Source organism: Euprymna scolopes, chromosome 29 (genome assembly GCF_053919585.1).
Source record: "Euprymna scolopes isolate OS-2025 chromosome 29, ASM5391958v1, whole genome shotgun sequence".
NCBI lineage: Eukaryota > Metazoa > Mollusca > Cephalopoda > Sepiida > Sepiolidae > Euprymna > Euprymna scolopes.
Window position 1 is genome coordinate 12,670,551 of NC_136510.1, and position 23,812 is coordinate 12,694,362.

General features: G+C 34.0%; 1 protein-coding gene across 5 annotated transcripts in view; it reads left to right on the forward strand.

The window, feature by feature from the left end:
• The window catches only part of LOC145252481 (bifunctional 3'-phosphoadenosine 5'-phosphosulfate synthase-like), a 357,476-nt gene that overhangs the window by 265,844 nt on the left and 67,820 nt on the right, over positions 1-23,812 (forward strand). For all 5 annotated transcript variants that reach the window (XM_080111908.1, XM_080111910.1, XM_080111907.1 and 2 more), the window contains exon 3: positions 12,225-12,363. In XM_080111908.1, coding sequence (XP_079968034.1) covers positions 12,225-12,363 — 139 coding nt within the window. The remainder of the gene's footprint in view (positions 1-12,224; positions 12,364-23,812) is intronic.

The following is a 23,812-nucleotide window of genomic DNA, read 5'->3' on the forward strand; positions in this document are numbered from 1 at the left end:
TGTTTGGTCTGCAACTGGCCCTATCCATTAGATTTTTGAATGAAGGCGAAATCATTATGGTGGGGAAGTACTGTCAACAAATAGATGAAATGCATCAGAAACTTCAACAACAACACCCAGCATTAGTCAACTGGATTACAAAACTGCCTCATCCGCCGTACTCTTCAGGCCTATCACCTACACATTACTACTTTTTCAAACATCTTGATGACTCTCTGCATGAGAAATTCTTCAAAAATCTAAGCGTTATGACTTCAGCAACTTCATCACAAGAATTTTACATTCCTGGCATAAATACCCTTGTTTTGTGTTGGCAAAAGTGTGTTGATTCTGCTGGTGTTTATTTCGATCAATAAATTTGTTTGAGCCGAGATATGTTCACCTGAATCTAAGTTAAAAACCACAAGAACTTTCTTGTCAACCTGGTATTCATTTTCCAAACACAATCGCTAATATATGTGATTCATTTCAGGCCAAGATCAGTGTATTATCTATGCTGCGTTTCACCTTTTTTGTCCTCGGTTAGTGAAGGAGAGATTCTTCATGACCGAGACAAATTTTATTTTTGTTCCTATCCAGAGTGCCCCTTTTTGGGGAGTTGGATTTTCCCCACATTAAAAACTGACCTTGTTTCTAATTCTGCCCTCGTGGGGAGGCAAGTAAATAGGAACAATCACAAATACAAATCAAATGTGTTTGAGATGATCAGGATGGTGGATGTCTTTAGTATTTGGAGAATATCCTCTCTTTTTAAAAGAATGTAAGTGGCAGTTTTAGTCATTTAGAACTGCTTTAAAGCTTCGCCACTCACTCATTTTTTGACCACAGTTATTACAGTTTATAGATCACCTTCTCAGCTATATTGTGAAAAAAAAAAATTTCAATTTTCGTTCAGTAAAACAAAAGTTATGAATTTTCTGGTGTTGAAAATCGTAAAAATATGTAAGGTGAGCAGTGCTTTTTATGATTGATTTCCATAGCAACCACGTCACTTCAGCGACTACTGTTGCTATTAATTCACTACTGTCTCGAAAAGAGAAGTAACAAGTGAAACAGAATGAAAGAGATATTTTATTGGGGGCAAAAAAATAAGATTCACTCTTATTTTTTTGCCCCCCATAAACACATATGCAATAACAATGTTAAACAAAGAAGAATTGAATTTATTAGAAGCCTGGAAAAATCAGGTATTACAATCGAAAAATGCGAGCATGAAAAGTAGTATGGTTATGCTTAAACATGGAAAAGTAAAGGACTAGTTGTTAAAACTGGAAAAGAAAAGGACAAGATCTAGTAAAAAATATAAATTTATAACTTAAAAAATTCTTAATGTTGCAATATTTTAACTTATAACCTTATATAATCAATTCTTGATGTTGCATTATTTTAAGTTATAAATTTATTATATTTTTAACGAGAATATCTTGTCCTTTTCTTTTCCAGTTTTGACAACTAGTCCTTTACTTTTCCATGTTTAAGCTTAACCATATTTTTCGTGCTCACATGTCAGTATTGTAATATACTGAAGCATAAGGTTTCTTTACTTATAACTTTTATTGTCATTTTTTTTTCTTCATTAATTTATTTGGTTTAATTTTAGAGAATGAGAAATCAGTATTTTAATTCTGGACAAAAGTAACAATTGTAAAAAACAAAAAAAAAACAATTGTGGTTTCTTTAGAGCCATGTCTAGTCTTCATCACTCAAATCTAAAATTAAACAAAATACTAGTAGAACATTTCATTTTTTTGCACAATTGGTGACATTTATTACACGTGTTTTTACCAGTATTTTTAATTTTCAATTTTTGAGCGATTATTGTTGCTCGACATTGCTCCAATGAAACTGACTTTTTTTTTCTCTTTGAAGAAGGTAGGGTTCTATTCAGTCCTGAGAAAGCATTAGTTTGTTGGTAATCGCTTAAAGTGCCCCTAACTGAGAATGCTGGCGGAGCTGCTCAGACATTTTTTGTAAGCCTGAGTGTGCTTAATATAATGTGCTTGCTTTTTAAAAGCACATCTAACCTTGTGTCCAATCTCCTGAAAATAAGGTATAGTCCCACTGGCAACAAGTTGATTTAATGCGAAGGTCACAACCCACAAGGAGGCACTCTGAAATGGCACAAAAATAGTTACATTACCCTGTCACTCTCTTCTCGAAGGAGGTAATGCCTGGGGATAGCTTCCTAAAACCTAACAGAACTATATATCATTTACACAAGAGTTGAGCCCCTTAGTTAACTAAATGCAAGGATCTGAATGTGTTGAAGCTTAACCCTACCCCTCCCTGACGCACAAGGGACATTGGATTCATGCCTATTTAGTTTAAGTGGAGTGAACAGAGATGTATATTTGTCATGTTGACAAATAGAATTCATTTCATGGTTAACTGATTTCTGACTTTGGCCTTTAAAAATTATTCAGCACAATAAAACTGGGAGATGGTGGAGGGTTTGATAGGTCTGGACTTGGGATCATAAAAGGGGTTAATCCTCCTTACAACCACTTTTATAGGATTTGTAGCATAAAGAACATCAAAGGAGTATCAATCAATATGAGGGGAGTGCACTAATATATATATATATATATATATATATATATATATATATATATACCTGTGAAAGTGTCTGTGTACATTTCTCTACAACTCTGTCAATTTTCAGTCTACAGACTAGAAATTTGATATACAGGGTATTGAGATTTGGGAAAATCTATGTGATCGGTTTTCGGTCAGAAATTTGGCTGTTAAGGGGATCAAAGTTCAACGATTTGACCTTTGAGAACTCTACCAAACTCCTCCGACAATTTTGAGTATAAACACTTGAAATTTTAGATATAGGTTCATTGGAAATGGATCTAACTTAATAACTTGATTTGAGCCCAAAACAATAAATTTTAAGGGGTCATAATAGGGGTCAAAGTTTAAAAAATTGACAGCTTTTTATTGCTCAACATACACCTCCAAATACCCGGGCAACGGCCGGAACACGGGCTAGTATATATATAGATATAGATATATAAAATTTATTTTTCTAAAATATTTTTTGTTCAAATCAAAGGGAAGGAAGCATGTCTGTATGAACGAATAAAGAGTTACGCCCCCCTACCTCTGTTTTTTTTTTTTTTTTTATTATTATTATTTAAGAGTGTCCATTTGAAAAGAACTTCAATCCAAACAAGTATTGTCTGGATAGAATTAAATCAGTTCTAAGTGATCTTCTAGATTTTACTTATCTGTCTTTCTCACGGCAAGAAGATTTGATAACAAAGGTCAGGATTTGAAAAAGCAATGCTCTAGAGCAGGGGTTCTCAATCGGGGTCCACATGGACCTGAGGGGTCCATAGAATTATTATTAGTTATCATTATTATCATAATTATTATAGTTGTTGTAAAACCAGAGTTTTCCCGGAAAATCTGTTTTGTTACATTTTACTCGTATCATGTTTAATGTTTATGCAAAATTTCCAAAAATTCCAACACGTAGTTATTGAGAAAAGTGCAGACAGACGAATGAACAAATTTACAGGTCCACTCTCCTTTTGTCGGGGACCAAAAAAAAATGTTAATAAAAAAAAAAAAAAGTATAATTAATGTGGCGACAATACGCACACATACACACACACATGCCTAAAATCGCTTAATATAATATGTACATTTATTGTAGAAAATCTCAATGGAGATAACTCAATTGCACGCAATAACTTGTCTTCAGTCTGAGGAAAATGTTTCCACTTTAACAGTTTTCTGAGCAGGAATAAGTATTATTAAAAAGAAAAAAATGTGAAGGAGAGATCTTTTGAGACCTAGGCAATTTTTATTTTTGTCTGAACTCTTATTGGGATTAAGATTTTCATCTAAAAACTGCATCTAACTTTGACAAGCGAACATGAATATTACTTTTTTTTTTTTTTTTTTTTTTTTTTTTTTTTTTTTTAACACTTCGTTCGCACATTCCCTCCCCTTCACACAGATTTCTATTGCTTATCATATTTAAATAACATGAGCAACAAAAAAGCATAAAGCATGAAGCCCAAATTTTTCTTACTTTTTTTTGGGGGGGGGGGATGAAGGTCATCCAGTTTTGTTAAAATCTGTTAGGCTTATCCTACAGTAGTTATTGTTTCAGCATTAAATGTCCTCAAATGGTTCGTCATGAAACAAAGAAGCTTGCATGATTTATTGGATGGAAATCGTCTGCATATTCAAAACTTATAAATGCTTTCATCATTTCCTTATTTCGATTTCTTACTTCCTAAAGTCAAAAGGTCATTTCCTCTGAACATCCGAAGTCGTCCTCCTTTCCTACCGGACTATAAAGTTGGAACGCAATCCATTTGACTTATACTCCTCCTTAAGTGATTATGGCCGACATAACTTACAAATCTGATACATACACTCATAACTTAAGTAGGTCTATATCGTTATAACTAGGTTATATAAAAGAATAAATGAAACCATCTATATACACATATAATTTCATATATATATTAGCAGGCCACCTTTCATTGTCCTCTCGTAAAATACGCTTAAATATATTTTAATTTATGCTGATGTCGTATTGATTATTATATTGTATCCAATATTTAATAGTGGTTTCAAAAGTAGTTTAAAAAAAAAAAAAGAAGTGTGACTTTGGTGCCATCAGCTAGAATTGAAACCAAGACATTTAGCACTCCAGCCTTAGTCCTTGCCCTTTGAGCTATCGTCAGATGGATTAGAAATAGTTATAAATGAACCAACTATAAAGTATAAATGCATATTTGTATGTAAGAGCCCTTTAAGTCGACTTATGCTTGTTTACTTTGACCCTTTAAGTCGACTTATGCTTGCCAAGTTCTAATTTTGTTTACTTTGACCCGTTAGCAGCTATTTTTTACCAGGTAACGGTAAAATCGAATTTGTTACACAGGTCCAAATTCCCTCTGTTTCAAGTTTCGAGTCTGTAGACCAAAAATTAACAGGAATTTGGTGGACCGTCTTTCAGACACAGACAGGATCCTTATATATACATATATATCTCAACTATTTTATAAAAACTGTTTGTTCCCTATGGACTCCGAAACGGCTGGGATGACTTATGTAATTTCACATAAATGTAGTTTATGTATCCAATATTCCAAACTGGCTTGCTGTCATTAAATACTCTCACTGTTTACCATTTATGCCTGCTGACAGCATTTTATTTTATTTTTTGTGTTAATTGCTGGTAGCCTGGAGGTACAATGATAGCCTATAATCAAGATTAACTTTGACTGGGTTTGAATCTTCCTACTTGCAGTAATTATCACTTCTTATATTAATAAGCACATAAGTATGAAATACTAGTGTCTGTAGGTACAAAACTAATTGTTAATATCTGTGAAAGTGTGTGTGTCTGTGTACATTTCCCTATGCAATAACTCTGTCAATTTTTAGTCTATAGACTCGAAATTTGATATACAGGGTACTGAGATTTGGGAAAATCTTTGGGATCGGTTTTCGGCCAGAAATTTGGCTGTTAAGGAGTCAAAGTTCAACGATTTGACTTTTCAGAACTCTACCAAACTCCTCCGCCAATCTGCAGTTTAAACACTTGAAATTTTAGATATAGATTCCTTGGACATGGATCTAACTTAATAACTTGATTTGAGCCCAAAACAAAGGTTAAGGTGTCGTAATAGAGGTCAAAGTTTTAAAAAAATTAACTTTTTTTTGCTCGGCATACACCTCCAAACACCCGGGCAACGCTGGGCCGAAATGCTAGTTTATTTATAAAAATATTATCTGTGTGTGTGTGTGTTAGATCCCAACTGATGAAGAAAACCCAAAATTATATATTTATGAACGTTTAAAGACTTCCTCAGGGTGATTAATTTTAAAAAAAAATTTGTGTGTGTGTGTGTGTGGAGACTTTTCGACCTATATACTCAACAAATTTTTGATCTATAGGCTTGAAATTTGGTATACAAAGTATTCAAACATGGAAAACTTTTTAATCCGGTTTCACTCAGGAAAAAGGGTTGCTAAGGAGTCAAAATTAAAAAAATTGCTACTTGGATTTTTCTGTTGGTCGATTGTTTCACGAATGTGTATGCATGAATCGTTCAAATGACTGATTCCTTGTTAAGTATAAGTAGGTTTGAAAACACTTTTTAAAGACTGTCAAGCTGGCTTAATGGTTATCATACTTGACTCGCTCTTTAGGGTTTGGTTTCGATCTCAGCCCGAGTATTTATTTATTTATTATTATTTTTTTTTTTTTTTTACAAGAAGTGAACTGTTTAGAAAAAAATAATACTCGTATGCACATGTCTTAGTTTCTGTATGAATTAAAATATAATATTTATACATATGTTACGATCGGGTAATGCCGGATGGCTTGCTAGTGCTATTGTAATATTTGAAATTTGGTCAGTTTTTAATGTAAAAAGTTGTTGTTTTTTTTTTCGGAATGTAATATGGTCGTTAGAATTCAAAATATATAATGCGTTTATGGCATGGAACGATTTTGAATTCTAATGGCTGTGTACAACAGATAAAGGTGATGAGTACAATCAGTTCTTAGTGACAGTCATCTAGGGATTAAAGGTTCAATCCTTGCTATAGGCGATACTAAGAATGAAATAACAAATTACTTCATACTTCTACCCGATCATGGCTGATAGAATCAGAACAATCTATCCCTATGAATTAAATAAAATTCTGTATAGGTTATTGAGGTTGACAGATTCTCTAGTTCAAAACTATGCACCTGAAGGTCGGATATTTCATCAGTCAACATTTTTTTTTTCCCCCACAGGCACTGACACAACGGCATAATTGGTATTGGTAGAAATCTGGTATAATTTGATTATTTAATAGGACGCTCTACAAGAATTTGTTTACATTGGACTTGAAGGCTACTATCTTGTAGTTGGCTGAAAAGCAGGCCAGTGGAACAGTTCGCCGGGCGGGCAGTTCTAGGAAAGAAGCTTTGTTCATGGAATCTGCGTTTAGATTTAGGCACAGATGGAGAGTGGGGGAAAATTGTTGATAGTGATTATAGCTAGTGAAGTGTTTTTTGTGAAAGTTTGGCGAGGGTAGACCATAAATTATTTTCAGACGAGCACTTGCCATGAAAATAATGATAGAGCAGAGGCAGGCTTGCAACGTTTTTTCTGTGCGAAAGAGGTTGAAGGGAAGGGAAAAGGTATCATTTAGGTTTCAAAACTGGTTTTGAAATCTAGGAAGCTCTTGTTCAGATGTGGCAACAGTACTCCATAGTAGTCCAAATTATTAAAAATTTCGATTTTGAATAATTTGGACATTTTCAGTGTTAAGGATATATAATGAATTTAAGCAGACATACGATATGTTATATGGATTTAAGTGTTCGCCCTAGGAAGCCCCTCCCTCTTGATTTCTGAGAACTGTTAGGGTTCCAACTATGGGTTAAATAGAAACCGACTTGAAAACAAATACATTCTATTAAAAAATTTTTCTTCAAAATCTTTGGATTCAGCATTAGATAACTCGAAAAGGGTTGATATGCCGTAAAACAAAAACAACCAACCAACCAACCAACCAACCAACCTAATTAAAAATATAAGAAATAACATCTATTCTTAAGAGCTTTTGGATATGAATTCAAATCCTAATGAAATCTAATGTTGGCTCCAGGAGGGAGTTAGCTCCCTTGATTTTTTAAACAACTGAAGTAAAATAATAGTAAAAGATGAAGAAAATATAACCTTTTAAACCAACACGAGACTAATTGATACTGAAATTACAATATGGTAGCCTTCAAGTCCCATGTAAACAAGTTCTTGTCGAGCCACCCCTTCAAATAATCCAAATTCTACCCAATTTACACGATTAACAATTACTAAACTACCACCTTACTATTGACCCTTATCCTCGAGTGGTTTTGGGCCTTGATAAGTGGTGACTCCCTTGTAAATATATATAGTCATCCACAGACAGCTGTTTCACCATATTATGACTCCTCTGTGTGGCTAGACATGAATGTTTGAAACTGATATTGTACGTTAGTAAACAATCTTTCCCATATGCTATTTCACCAGGAAAGTGTGAGAAATTGATTTTCTATTTGTGTTCACATTGTCAGTTACCGAGAGAGCTCTATTCTAATTGTGAAGAGCTTTGTTTTATAAAAAAATGAAAACTTTTTCTTATTAGAGTTCAATCCAGAAATAGGGAAAGATTTCTGCAAATTTTTAAATTTTTTTCCCCTTAATTTTTCTGCTGTAGATCAATAGAGCCTAGTTATTGATTTCTTTATGCTGCTGCTACTCGAGTTTTTTTTTTTTTTTTTTTTTTTTTTGTGCAAGCAAATTGAGAATCTTCCATGCCCAGCCCAGCGTAACTTAATTTCCGCTAAGTAAGTAGTTCCGTGTGTCTACATAAGCAACAGGTCCAAGCAAACAGAAATAAGATTGAAAACTTGTTCATTCGGAAAAGTGACAATATGAATATTGGCGTTCTGTACGCAACCACTGTCAATTTATGGTTGGCTTGGATCGCCTTATTACCTAGCAGGTGTGTCGTAATGACGAGACACTGTCAGATTCAGTTAGATTGAGTCAACAATCAACAGGTTTTACTAGAGAAGAAAATAGAAATATTTAATACACAATTCATAGAAATTTTGGCGTTTTATTTATTTATTTTTTTTTTTATATCCAAAACTTTTGTACTCATTTCCATTCTGTGGACGTCCGGTGAGATGTTTTTGTCCAATTTTTAGATATGTCGTCCGAGAGATCGATCTTTCTAACGATACTAATTTTGTCTGTTTGCTGCATCTGTCGAAAGTTTTTGCGAGACATACAAGCACACAGACAATTTTCCTTTATATAATAGACTAGCATGGGTACCCAGCGTTGCCCGGGTGGAGGTGAAGTTGGGTTTGGACACGGCTGTTAACTCGAAAATAAAAGAATGGATAAACTAAGTCTTGAAAGATTTCTTGTTATGGTGTGTTGCAATGAAATCAAAGAATGATTCAGTTTTAGAAAAGTATAATTTTTTCTAAGCGAAATAACCGTTATAAAAATGATTAATTAAAAGAAGAAAAAAAAATCACATTACGTAATCCGAAAGTTAAAACTTTCTTTTAAAACCTCTGATGAAAAAAATCGAAATAAATTGTTTTTAAAATTACAAAACAACCCTGTTTAAAAAAAAAAAAAAGACCATGTTACATGTCGTTACGGTATGTTGCAATGAAAACGAAATAAAAAATAATTCAGTTCTAAAAAAGTAGAATTTGTTTTAAGCAAAATAATCATTATAAAAATGATTTTTATAAAAGAAAAAAAAAATCACATAACCCTCGAAATAAGAAAAATGTTATAGCAGATAATAATCTTTGGACCCTGATAAAATGTTAAAACTTAAAATTTGTGACAAAAGAATCGAAATAAGGAAATTATTTAAAATTACAAAACAACCCTGTTTAAAGAAAAAATAAATAAAAAGATCACAGAACGTGAAAACTAAAGCTTTCGACGCAACTTCCTAATCAACAGCCTTAGGACGTTGAGAGCGAAATAACCTTGGAAATGCTGTTATTTAAACGAATTAAAATAAATAAATAAAAAATAATGCTTCACTGCGCATGTGCAGTTTTTCAAGTCGTTTAGAAAGGCACGATTTTTCTGACCCTCCCTTTATTTAAACGTTTATTTCTATACGAAATAATTGACCGTTTTTTCTAATTCTCACATATTATTTGATAGACATCACTCTTTCAGATGGTACTGATCTCAACCTGATCTGACCCGTGTGAGAAAAAATTTTGGGAGACACACGCACATTTTGCCGTTTATATATTAAAAGACTAGCGGGGGTACCTGGCGTTGCCTTGGTGTGAAGAGATGGTATAGTAAGACTATTGAGCAACCCAGCTCTAAAACAAATGTTTCAATTGAGCGAGTACCTGTGCGGATGCAAAAATAAAATGTTTCAATTCAGCGAGTTGTGCGAATGCACAAAAAAAAAAAAATTAGCTGCAGTAACCAGACTCGAACCTGTAACGCGAAAGAGAAAAAGGAGGTGAAAAAAGCAAACACTTTAGTCGTTTCACCCACGGCACACTATGACATTATGGGCCTTCAAAATAGCGCCTTTAAAACGTACGTTGAGAACGCGAGGCATGAATGATTTTGCAAAAATGTTGACACAAAAAACTGATCCCTCCTTGCAAAGAATGGCCCAGTTGACTGTGAAAGAATAATCTTGGTCAATTTTTGGATATTTGTCCTCCGAGAGTTTGATCTTTCTAACGATACTGATTTTGTTGTGGGTGTCAAGTTTTTTGCAAACACACACACATTTTGCATTTTTTATGTGTGTGTGTGTGTGTCCAACGAAAGAAAGATGTATATTTAAATAAGGGAGTAGTCACCAACAATGTGTATTTTTTAACATTATTTTATTATTCCGTGTCTTGGTTTTTCATTGAGAATTATGTTTGGATCATTGTAATAATGTTTTTAAGTCATTGAAATCGTTTACGCACGTTTCAGACGGTCTGATGCGTCCTCGTCAGAAATTATTTTCAAATGTGTAAAAATGGCGATTTTCGTAGTTAGTTTGAAGTTTTTCCAAGGGGTGGAGGCTTGTAAGTGTTTATTATACATTGGAATGCTGAATTTTTATTGCTTTTTTATTTGGTTTGTCCAGGGAGATTTTGACCTCGCTGTAGTCAGTCGCTATCTCTTTCTGCTAATGTGTTTTTGCGTTGCCCGGGTGTTTAGAGGTGTGTGTGCTCGGTCGGGGAGGGGGTGTTAATCAAAATATAAGAATAAGCGAAGTAAATATTTTTAAATATTAAAAATGTTAAAACTTAAAAAAATCGAAAAAATACCAAAAAAAATAACGTAAGGCAAACGAACGATGTTAAATGTAAAAATCAGAAAAACAAAAAGTAAACGCGAATGTGATGGAAAAAGAAAACAGAAAAACGAACCTTAAAACTTCTTTTAAAAAATCTGAAAAATACCCCCCCCCAAAAGAAAAGCGCGTGAAAAATGGCTTAAATAACCCTGTTTCAATATTAAAATGTTAAAAATCGAAAAAGACATCTTACACCACGATTCGAACGAAAAACCTTTAGATAATGAGGCCACCCTCTAAGTAAGTGAGCCATGACGAGGCCGACAAAATTGGATCGGGTTTATTAAATATTTAAACTAAATCATGTTCCGACGTCATTTGCGCATGCGTAGAAGCGAACTTGTCATGAGGACGGTTTTTGCTGACCCCTCCCTGTAAGACATCTTTCATTAAAATAAAATTTTAGGGTGAAGGAATTAATGCTTTTGGCCAATTTTTCGATATTTGTCAGGCGAAGGATCGAACTTTAAAATGATACCAGTATCGTGAAAATCCGTGACCCGTATCAAATTTTTTGGGGGGGCATACAAACACACACACACACACACACACACACACACATACATACATACATACATACATACATACACACATTTTCGCTTTTATATATATAGACTAGCGAGGGGTACCCGACGTTGCCCGGGTGTTTGGAGGTGTGTGTGTGGAAACTCCAGGGGTGGGGGGGGGGTAAAAAAATATTTTGGTAGGTAAGTATGAGGATCGAACCCGAACCCTTGAGGCAAAGTTGTAAATTAAAGTGTGAAAAAAAAACGTGCGACGTTAACCATTGCCCCACCGCGAGATGCTAACGGAAACACGTTTGAATTTATTTAATTACTTGGATTTGGCAGGTGCCCGTTTTAATGACTTAATGAGGTCAAGTTTGACTGCAGGATAGTATTTCATTTACTGTGGGAACGCTTCCCAAGATGTTATTGGAAAAAGACTAACCCATATGCAGCGAGCGACAAATGTTGAATATTTATCTTCCCAAAATCGAGCAAATTAAATAGACAGGCGAGCTTCGTTGTTAACTGTGAGATATTACGATTTATGTGATATAAAAAGTTTTAAAAAGTTGTTAGGCGAGCGACCGCTTCTCTGAAAAAAGCGTTTTGTAGACATAGAGAAAAAGCGAACACACATACAAATATACATACATTTTCGCTTTTATATATATAGATGTATGTAATTTTTATATGACTTTCTTAGCAAAATAAAACATTATACAGTGAGAAGTTTAAATCAACTATCTGTTTTGTTTTCTTAAGCTTTTATTTTAATTTTACTTCTATTTTTTTTTTTTTTTTAACTGAGCAATTACATTTCTTTTGTTCTCTTTTTAGGACCGAGAAAATGCCCGCCAGTTGCATATCCAAGATCACCTACCGTTCTTTGAATGCTATGTGAACACGTCATTGGAGATCTGCGAGAACAGAGACATTAAAGGCCTTTATAAGAAGGCCAGAGCTGGACTCATCAAAAGTAAGACATCTTTCATTAAAATAAATTGACCGCTGTTAACTATTTTTAACAACTTTCTTTTGGTTTTTCTTTTTGAAAAAAGATTTTATTCTCAAAATATTAAAGACATCTACCATCTTAATTATATCAAGCAATAAGTTCATATTAACTGATTTGTATTTTTTAAAAAATTTTTGTTTTGTCACCACTTATCATTTATCAAGGCCCAAAAGGCTACTCGAGGATAAGGTTTAATGAGTATACAATGGTTGCATGGACAGCAGCATAATGATTGTTAGTGATGGAAATTGGCTATAATTTGATTTAAAGAAACTGCTCAACAAGAATTTGTTTACATTTGACTTGAAGACAATCATTGTAGTCAAAACTAAAAATGCAGGCAAGCAGAACAGTTTTACAGGCAGGCAGTTCTAGAAAGGAAGCTTTGTCCATTCAATCAGTTTATATTTAGATACAGATAGGGGGGGGGAATTGATAGTGGTTGTGGCTAGATGAGTGCTTTTTTGTGAAAGTTTGGTAGGGGTAGACCATAGATTGCAGTTCAGATGAGCACTTTCCAGGAAAATAATGATAGAGCAGAGATAGGCTCGCAACATCTCTTCTGTGACAAAAAGGTTGCAGGGAAGAGAAAAGAGCATCACCTATGTTTCGAAGCCAGTTTTGAACTTTGTTAGGGGCAAGATAAGGTGCGCCAAGGTGGCAACAGTATTCTATTTTAGGATGTATCTGACCCTTATACAGGTAGCGGATTGCATTTTCCACCGTTCTCATTAGTTGTCCATTTGCATTTCTTGGAATACTGGATTATCAGTTTCTGCTATTTAGCAAACTGTGAAAACAAGATGGCGCAAATTAGCATACAAACAAACTTATCCTATTCCATTAGTGCGGATTCACAAAGCCTACAGTTATGCAACTACTTCTACACAAAACCATTCTTGCGTAGGTAGACGTTGTTTAAGTATAAAAGTATATCAACGCCAAATAAGCGACTTGAAACTAAAGATTTGATAAGTGAGAAATAAAAAGGTTACTATAAACGCACGTCCCAACGATAAACTGACCAACTTTCTGCGACCTCCCCCTTTGTTTTTACCCTTCCCTCACATTTCTAGTAGTTTTTTGCTACTTTTGTCCTCCTCTAGTAAAAGCTAAAAAATTCTTTTTTTTTATATAAAGAATATTTCTTGGACTAAGTTCTGTAGAATATTTTCTCTGTAGCCTAACGATGTGGTATCTCTGAATTAGCTGTGCCTACAGAAACATGTCTGCACATATGTAACTAATGTTTGTGTAAATAAACGTGATAGAGTGGAGCAAATAGATTGAAATGTATCTCGTTTTTATTTTCTTCATTTATCAATCATTTAAAAGAAAATTCTATTTTGTTTTTTTTTGTCATTCTTGTTGAAATTCGTTGGCTTTGAGCTTCTCATTGATGCTCTCATGATGAAGATAAAATCGTTTTCTTTTTTCCTCTCTGCCCTCCTTCTGCCTCCTCTGTCTGTTTACTCGATCTACCAGTCTCATTTAAATTAGATCTGATCATTATCTCTTCTCATCACAATCAGATGGAGTCGTTTCCTTTAACATTTACCAGGAAATTTGTTCTTGTTGCTGTTTAACAAAAAAAAAAAAAAAAAAACATTTAAAAAAAAAATTACCGTTGAATCAACAGATTCTTTAAATTGGTGCTGGGTGGATTGCGGGGGGGGGGGGGGGGGCACTGTGCGCATTATTAACACAGTGGATACAATTACAGACTATGGAATTTACAATGCCGAGTTAAAATTTTCATCTGATCTTTGTTCCATCAGGAATAAAGGAGGTCCGTAATTGATGTAACGGATACTGTTGTGGTCTAGTAATTTGGAGCTTAGTTGAGAATGTAACATGAAAACAGTGATACAGCAGAGAAACATTAACATCTCTCCCTTGAGAAACTGCCTGTAGGGAACTGAATACAACCACCCACTAGATTACAAAGTCGATTTTGTATTCTGTCGAGGCAAGAAAGTGTTCTGCACAGTGCCTCTTAGGACTCTTATCCAAGAAGTCTGATACGTTTTGCGGCATATCAGCTTTTTTGTTTGACTAGCAGGTCACCCGGTGTTGCCCAGGCGTGTGATATGCTTAAATATGATATTGTAAATAATACAGATTATGTATTATTATAGAGACGATTCTCTATCAATTATTATATTGTACCTAATACATAGTATTGCTATAAAAAGTAAAAAGAAAAAAAGAAAAAAAAAACTTTAAAAAAAGACAACTTTGTGTCATCAGCTAGAATCGAAACCAAAACGTACCACTCTCAAACCTCATTCCTTAGCCTCTAAGCCACACTCATACACACATAAATAGATTTAAAAAAATGTTGTTCAACCTATAAACAGATTTAGTAGATTAATTCTGCCCAGGTCAACTATTTTGTTTTCAAATTTGACTCCTTAACAGCAATTTTTGCCAGATAAAAACCAAATTAAGTGTGCTAAAACTCCAAATATCCTATGTCAAATTTTAACTCTGTAGATCAAATATTCAGAGAGGAGTTTAACACTTTTCACACAACACCAACAAAGTCACTTATATATATCTATATAATTATAAAACTCAAATGACCTTGTAACAAGTAATGTAACCCACTTTCCAGTTTACAACATCCGATTGCGCATAAACATTAACCCATAACAACATAAACAAATAAACACAAATCACTTGTTTTGCAGATTTTGACCTGCGCACTGAAATATTAACATTATTTCAAAATTATTATTCAACATGGGAAGAGTGGATGTGTTTTGCAACTATTCTTTATGACAACTATGCTGTCGCTATTTTCTTACAACTAAATATCTTTAACCCGTTGACAAACATAAGAACAATTATAGTAAAGCCAAGACTACTACTACTCTCTGTCCCTTTTCCTTCCTTCCTTTTTTGTTTACATTTCTAGATACAAAACAGTTGTGAGAACGGTGAATTTGTTGACACATTTGGTCATTTGTTTCAATATTGGTTTTATTTTATTTATTTAGGTTTTATTTTTATTTTTTAGATTTTAAGTTTCTATAACTTGGTTGAATGATTCCAATATGGGTTTTTCATTCTTATATTTCTTATCGGTAGGTTCATGTAAGTTTTTGCTGCTAAATGACTTTCGTCGGCATTCGATTCATAGGAAAATCATGTTTAATTTTCGATTTTTGAGCGATTATTCAGAAAAATAGGTAACTTTACATGAATAGGGAGGATTTTTTTTTCATGTTTGAGTGATCCGTCCGTGATTTTTCATTTTAATATACTTTCATAGAAATGTTTCTGTTATGTCAAAAACAAACTATTTTCTTTACATCACAAGTGTCACGCTCATACATGAATTCCATAGCTAATATAACATACTGACCCAACAGGTCACGGGTAGTCTAGTATATATATATATATATATATATATATATACTTGTTTATTGTTATATAAACATGCTCACATCCCGCTGCTACAAATAGCCACTTGTTTGCAATTTGTAGCAGCGGGATGTGAGCATGTTTATATAACAATAAACAAGTATTATCAGCTCTTTTTATTGAGCACTATCTAACAACCTCGTTGAATTCATTAGTCCATTACTTTTGAATATAAAAAAAAAAAACCCGAGTATATATATATCTATATTAGACATTAAGAGGAGATTATAGATAGATATATAAATACTCGTTCATACACCTTTCACAATAAAGCTAGAACCCAGAATTAGATAGAATCGAGCAATTGCATCGACAATGGACAACGCCAGACCCAAAGTGGGTTTTGATGTACTGCATCTCATCACTGACGTCTTCCGACATAGGCACGAACCCAGATCGTTGCACTCATGAAGTGTGCAATACTGACGGCCTTACCATATGGGCCACGGTGCAATCTATTGGCTATGCCTCGATTATTTTCAAATTCTTATATTTTTATCCAGTTCTACATTCTACAATGTGACAAACAACGCGTCCTATACAACTAAGATAGTTACTGCTGGTATGCAGGTGGTAGATATCACTTCTACAAACATTAACTGAAATTAGCCGACTCTCCAGACACGATTTCGGAAGTCTGGCGTTGTCCATTGTCGATGCAATTGCTCGATTCTATCTAATTCTGGGTTCTAGCTTTATTGTGAAAGGTGTGTGTGTGTGTGTATATATATATATATATATATATATATATATATATATACTAGCAGATGTACCTGGTATTGTCCAATATTTTTAAAAAAATTCTTTTTTTAAACTGAAAGAAATTAAGTTGTGCATGGGAGTATTATTTTTTTATTAACAGTTCACTCCTTGTAAGTAGAAAAAAAAAATACTCCAGGTGAGATCAAAATCGAAACCTAAAGATAGTCAAGTGCAATAACTATTAGACCAGCTTGCCACGATCTTCCTACTTATTAACATAAGGAAGCTGTCATGTGAACGATTCAAGCATGCACAGTCATGAAACAGTTAACAGATAAAAATCTGATGACCCCAAGAACCAATTTTTCAATTCTGACCCCTTAGCAGCCCTTTTTTTCTGAATGGAAACCGACTACAAAGTTTTTCACGTCTGAATACCCTATATATCAAATTTCAAGTCTGTAGATCAAAAATTAAGTATATAGGTTGCGAGTTCTCAGGCGCACACACACACACACACACACACACACACACACACACACACTTTTTTCACTTTTCTATCCCATTCAAGCACTACTGTGTTAATATGGTTAAGTGTTTTACTCCTTTAGAACTGCTTTAAAGCTTCACCGCTCACTCATTTTGCGATCAAATTTCAAACAATTTCTACAGTTCATACGTCACTTTCTCAGCTATATTTTGAAAAAGAAAAAATTTTCAATTTTCGTAATAATAAAAATACTATGTTAAAAAATTCTCAGAATTTGTAAGGAATATAGCAAGGGTTTTTTCTGATTGGCTGTTGGTTTCTATTGCAACCGAATCTGTTACGCTACCGCAAATAGGCTGGGGACAACAGATGATAACATAATGAGACATCGCTAATAATTCACCACTGTCCTGATCTGTCTCTCAGCTGTACTGTCGCTGATAATTCACTGTCACTGTTTAAATGCTAACCGACCTTTCACCTTTGCTCACTGGAAAAAAACTGACTGCTGAATGAACGCCACAATCCAGACAGAGAAAAAGAGAGAAATCAAAGAGAGAGAGGTAACAAGTGAAACAGAAAATATTTCAAAGCAAAGCCTGGAAAAATCATGGATTACATAGAAAAATGCAAGCATGAAAAATATGGTTAAAATTAAACATAGGAAAGTAAAAGTACTAGTTTTTAAAGCTGGAAAAGACAAGATATTTTAGTAAAAAATATAAATTTATAACTTACTAGCATTTCAACCTGGCGTTGCCCGGGTGTTTGGAAGTATATGTTGAGCAAAAAAAAATTATGACCCCTTAACATTTATTGTTATGGGCTCAAATCAAGTTATGTTAGATCCATGTCCAAGAAACTTGTATCTAAAAATCTAAAATTTCAAGTGTTTAGACCCCAAATTGATGGAGGAGTTTGGTAGAGTTCTCAAGGTCAAATCGTTGAACTTTGACCCCCTTAACAGCCAAATTAATGGCCGAAAACTGATTACAAAGATTTTCCCAAATCTCAATACCCTGTATATCAAATTTCGAGTCTGTAGACTTAAAATTGAGTTATTGCATAGGGAGATGTGTACACACACACACACACACGTTCACTTTTATATATATGTAGATAATCTTGCAGCATTAAGAATTGATTATATAATGTTAAATTGATTTTTTAAAAATTCTTAATGCTGCACTATTTTAAGTTATAAATTTATATTTTTTACTAAAATATCTTGTCTTTTTCTTTTCCAGTTTTAACTAGTCCTTCTACTTTTCCATGTTTAATCTTAACCATATTACTTTTCATATATATATATATATATATAATCTCTGCATGTTAGAATATTTTCATCCTAAATTCTGCAGAATTTAGAAACTCTGCATAAATCGAATTCAGTGTAACAATGAAATGTAACTAATCATCTAAAAAGAAATTATAAATAATTAATGCTCCCTTTTGCAAGGAATATGCAAATTAGTTAATCTTCATGTAGTAGCTTATCTATTCGTGACTGCGTATATTAAGGAGTTTTAATCATTTTTTTTTTTTTTTATATAAAAAGTAGGCTTTTAACAACAACTAGCTTGGGTGCCCGGCATTGGCTGGGTGTTTGGAGGTGTATGTTGAGCAAAAAAAAAAAAAGTGGTAGTGGGCAGGTGGGCTCAGACCTGTACCACGAAGGAGGAAAAGATTGTGAAAAAAAAACATGTCTTTGTCGTTGCGTCCATCACAAAACTGGAAGTAGCAAACATCAAAATTAAGACTAGTTAATTGAAGATTGGATGACTTGTGGAAATATCTGCAAAATAAAAATAAAAAAAAACGACCCCTCTTTGTAGAAAATTGCCCAGTTGAGGGTGAAGGAATTAATGTTTTTTGACCAATTTTTCGATATTTGTTGCCTGAAAGTTCGAGGTTTAAAATGATACCAGTTTCGTCACATTCCAAGGCGTCTGTCAAAAGTTTTTAGCAGACATACAAACACACACACACACATACACACATACACACATACACACACAGATTTTTGCCCTTTATATTATAGACTAGCGGGGGTGCCCGGCTGTTTGTGTAGGTAAGAGGGCAGAGGAAGTGAAAATTGTTGAAATTAAACGCTTAAAAAAAAAATGCTGGTGCTTAAACGAACGTCTGCTTTCTAGGCCAAACATCACACTATAGAGAAATGTAATCACGCAGTTAATTCTGGCTTCAAGCTAGTTAAGCTTTACGCTTTCAAGATGTTTGGGAAAACTAGCTCCTCCACAAAAAGAGGGGTGTCCAAATGAATAGCAATTGTCTGATATGAAGGGTTTTCCCCGCATTGATCAAAGCTGATTGCTTAATGGACGTGCCAGCACGGAAGGCCAAGAACACGTCTTCGCTTTCATAGTTTCGCTTTTATATACAAAAAAGCCAAACAAACATGCGAGAGAAAGAAATAGCACAAATTTTATAAGATAAAAGTCACTCAAATAAAAGATAGCCACGACCTCTTTTCGCAAACTGGAGATATTATAATCTAGGGAGTATATAAAAAGTTCTAAGAAATGCTAACCTTTAAACACAGTAGAACCCCGGGATACTCCGTTCTGGGGTTAGGATCCTAAGGTGAAATCGCTGTATGGTGGGGTCTAAGCAAAGTTTTATACGGTACATATCAAAAAGTAGTAACAAAATGCCATACAATATATAATACACATGTATATAATCAAATAACACCAATTACACCATAAGGCATGGTAAATACTGTAACCAGGGGACCAGAAAAAACCTTGTATTTCACATCGTAATCTGAAAAAAACTTATCCTAGGGCTACTGTATCCCTGGGTTCTACTGGAGATTTTATTTATTTTTTTACTGACTTTCTGGACACCCTGTACTAATAAATATTCAGAAAGTAATGTTGTGCTACATAGTTCAATACAAATAATAAAATCACATTGTAAGAGACAATCTTTAATTTATTCCTTCAGTCCAGTACTTTTTGGCAGACAAGGTTCTTTCGAAAGTTCTCTTTTTCTTGCGTAACATTTTGCTGACTTTCTGCAGTGAATAACCGCTGCATGTCAAAATTATGAGTTCCTTTCTTACACTATCACAAATAATAATAAATTTTTATTATAACAATATTTGAAAACGAGTCTAAATCAAAGAGATATTCATATTCTTATCCAGAGTTGCCAGATTGGCCTTTTTAAAAGCCAAATTTGGCAAATTTTGCAAATTTGGCCTTTTTAAAGCCAAATTTGGCAAATTTGGCCTTTTTTGACACAGTTTGGCCTTCAAAAATTATTTTTGGTCTTTTTCAAAGCGTAATATACAGACTAACTGAGGAAAGGACAAGCAGGATATTATATAGAAATAAATATAGATTGAGAAAAAATTAAAACTTTATACTCGGCCATAGCTGATAGAGCAAGAACAATCTACCCCCTTCCCCAACCTATTTGATAAATATAGGGTTCAATTCAACATTTCTGTATAGGTGCCCGAGTTCGAAAAGATACACCTGAAGAAAGGTTGAAGATTAGATTAGCTGAAACGTGTGAAAATAACAATCGATATTCCGATAGTGTATCATTCATTTGTAATTTTATCAAGAAGCGTGGAATGTGTACTTAGGCTTAAATAATCGCCAGGAAAAAAAAGAAAGTGGAGTCTTCATACAAATTGAAGTTGGTGATTATTACATTTCAAACGTGTTAAGATTACAAGCGTAATACTAAATAGATTTTAACTCGAAATGTTTATTTGCTAATATTTAACGAAACTAAGATAAAGCAATTTTTATTGCCTGTGCACAAATTTTCATCGTATTATGTTTAGGCCACTAAACTGCAGTTTTACCAATCTTTGAAAAATACCAATTAATTTTATTCTTTTTTATATAACTTATTGCATAATTTTTAAAAACGAATTCAATGACTCCACTCGTTAACAGAATATGGAAAGATGTTGCTGTAACTGGAGACCGCAAACATCCTACATATTTTCATCATCCCAGATTTATTTTTTTAATTTTTTTTTTTCTAAAGTATTTAGCAAGTCGATCGGAGTAATCTACCTTTTTTGTATTAGCAGTTATCCCCCCATTTTTGTTTTCAGTCTTGAATTTTTAAAATTCAAACTATCGGTTATTTAAGTTGCGTATATTTACATTCGTGGGTATAAAAAGTGTGTGTGTGTGGGGGGCGTGTAGTTACAGGGGATGCTCGGCATTGTCCGTGGGGCTTGGATAAGAAAATAGTAGCGTTAGTCTCTCTTCATCTCTCTCAATTAGTTTACTTTTTAAAGATGTCCTCTTTCATTCAGACACAAACATTAACAACTTATTTAATATAAAAAAAAAAAAAGTTATCAACATCCGACTGTTTAACCTAGTTTCAGTATAGTTTTTTCGAACATTACCAACCAGAATGAAAGAAATTAATCTTTTCTGCCTGCCTCTCCCTCATCCCGCACTAATACAAATTTCATCCCCGGTGACCCCAAGCGAACGAATATTAGATTATTTTTATCACGATCAACTCAAACTTCTTGATATTTCTTTCTCATAGTTCATATATTAGATTTATTGCTATTTCTTGTAAAGTCGGTTCTCTCTATCGTTTTAAACACTTTCTCACACCTGTCGGATATTTTTTCATAATGCATAAAAATCAGTAAAAAATGTATTACAGGTGAGCATATATTTCAAAATATGTGTATTCAATCTTTTCACAGACTCATCAACGTGTGTATGTGTGTGATATATATATATATAATCCTTCCAAGGGGGGACTGAACCCTTTTTCAGAGTTAACGGCCAACTAGCACCGTGTGTTTGTGTGTGTTGGAGTGGAGAGGGCTCCCGTAAGCTGTGGTGAAGGCAACCTTTCTAGGAGAAGCAAATCTGATTTAAAAAAACAAAAACATAAAGCGGGAGACCAGTACCCGCATTAAGCTGGTCTGCAGTTTAACTTGTTGCTGGCTATCCTGCTCTTGCTTGTTGCTGGATCTCAACATTTTGAACCGAGAGAGAGACTTAGCTGTCGTACAAAGCTAAGAATCTGCCAGCTTGAGCGTATGAATTCACTGGTAGGACTAAAAAAAAAAATAATTTTTAGACTCCTGGACTTTAAGTGTTTGAGGGAGTGGCACTCGTCTGACAAGACGTTGCAATCCTCATATATATATATATATATATATATATATATATATATAAGGCAAAAACAAAAGAATAGAAAGCGATGTTAGTAAGAACTAGATTGTAAGTTATAATAACTGGAATGCTATCTCTTTGTAAATGTTTCCTTTTTTTCCTTGGTTCCGTTTCCTGAATGTTTGGATGTCCTTGTCGCACAAAAGGGCAGAAACTGATGGTGGGAAAAACGGATAACCTGACACTTTAACATCTAATCTACAAAGCAGTTCTCATGCCGCCACAAGAGAGAAACATAAATGGCCCAATGGATAACTTATGTAGACTATGAAGTCAGCTGAGTTGGATTTATTGCATGGAATTAGGGAAATATTAGTATCCCTCTCCAATTATGAATAATATAAAAAAAAATGACAACTTATGTTTAATTGTATAGAATGAATCGTTGCAAATATTTTTTCCCACGTATTTTTTTCATTTATAAAAAAAAAAAATGGATTTATATACCAAGCCCCCCTCCCCTCTCAAAATTTCAGTTTCTTTAGAATGTTTTAAAATTATTTGGGGAGGGGGATTAATATGGACACAGCCTCTTATTTTCAAATTTAAATACATTGGATTTGCATTGAATTTGATCCATGGTCATTAAACACCAAGCAAGATTCCTTAATTTCAATTTAAGCTTTAGCCTTGAATTCAACATTTTGAACTCCTGTAATGGATTTAGGACAAAATTAGAATATATATTCTAAACTTAGTATTTCAGTGGAACCTCTGAATACGAAATTAATTGGTTCTGGCTTGGCTTTCGTATCTTGAAATTCTCATATCCTGAAAGACACTTTACATGTAATTGGCCTAATCCATTCCAAACTCCATGAAAATGCTTAAATTTTCTAAGTGTAAAACCAGTATGAAAGAAGAGCCAAATAGTACCTAAGCTAACCGTTAATACCTTCACTTGCTATTGTTTTTGTTTTAACTTTGACATCCAAATATAAAATTCTATTTAATAAAAAACGAGGAAGAGAGATTTATTTTTAATGGTGTGTGGAAGAAAAAGAATTGTAAGTGAAATGGATTATTTTTATTACAGCTAATTTGTGATTTCTAAGAAACATAACAAACTCCTCCACCCCTTACAAAAAATTCCAGAGGGTGTATAATAAAAATCAAAACGGGAAATTTTTCAATTTATTTATTTCGGACTACTATCCTCATCTTTCTTAGTTGTTGTTTCACAACATTTCGGCCAACTATTCCTCTGACCTTCGTCAGGTGGTAACCGTAACGGATAGGAACTCCGAATCTCCTAACTCATCTCAGCAATTACTGCCATCCATAGTTGTTGTCGTATGGCCAAGTAAGCCTCTGGCTGGCTTTGAATAGGATTGAGACCACTATCTTCAGACAATTCTCACCTGGAACCGTATATTTCTATGCGTGGTGTAGTAATCTGTCTCCAAAGATTAACAGGGGCACCACGTGAAGGTTTGCTACTTGCCCCGGAGACCGAGTCATGTGGAATGACAACATGCTTACACATGAACCTTTCCCAGTCTACCTGGGGGTAACTCTGGACAGAACACTCTTTTAGAAAACGCATTACCAAATTGAAAGGCAAGCTGTCATCACGAAACGGCCTTCTCAG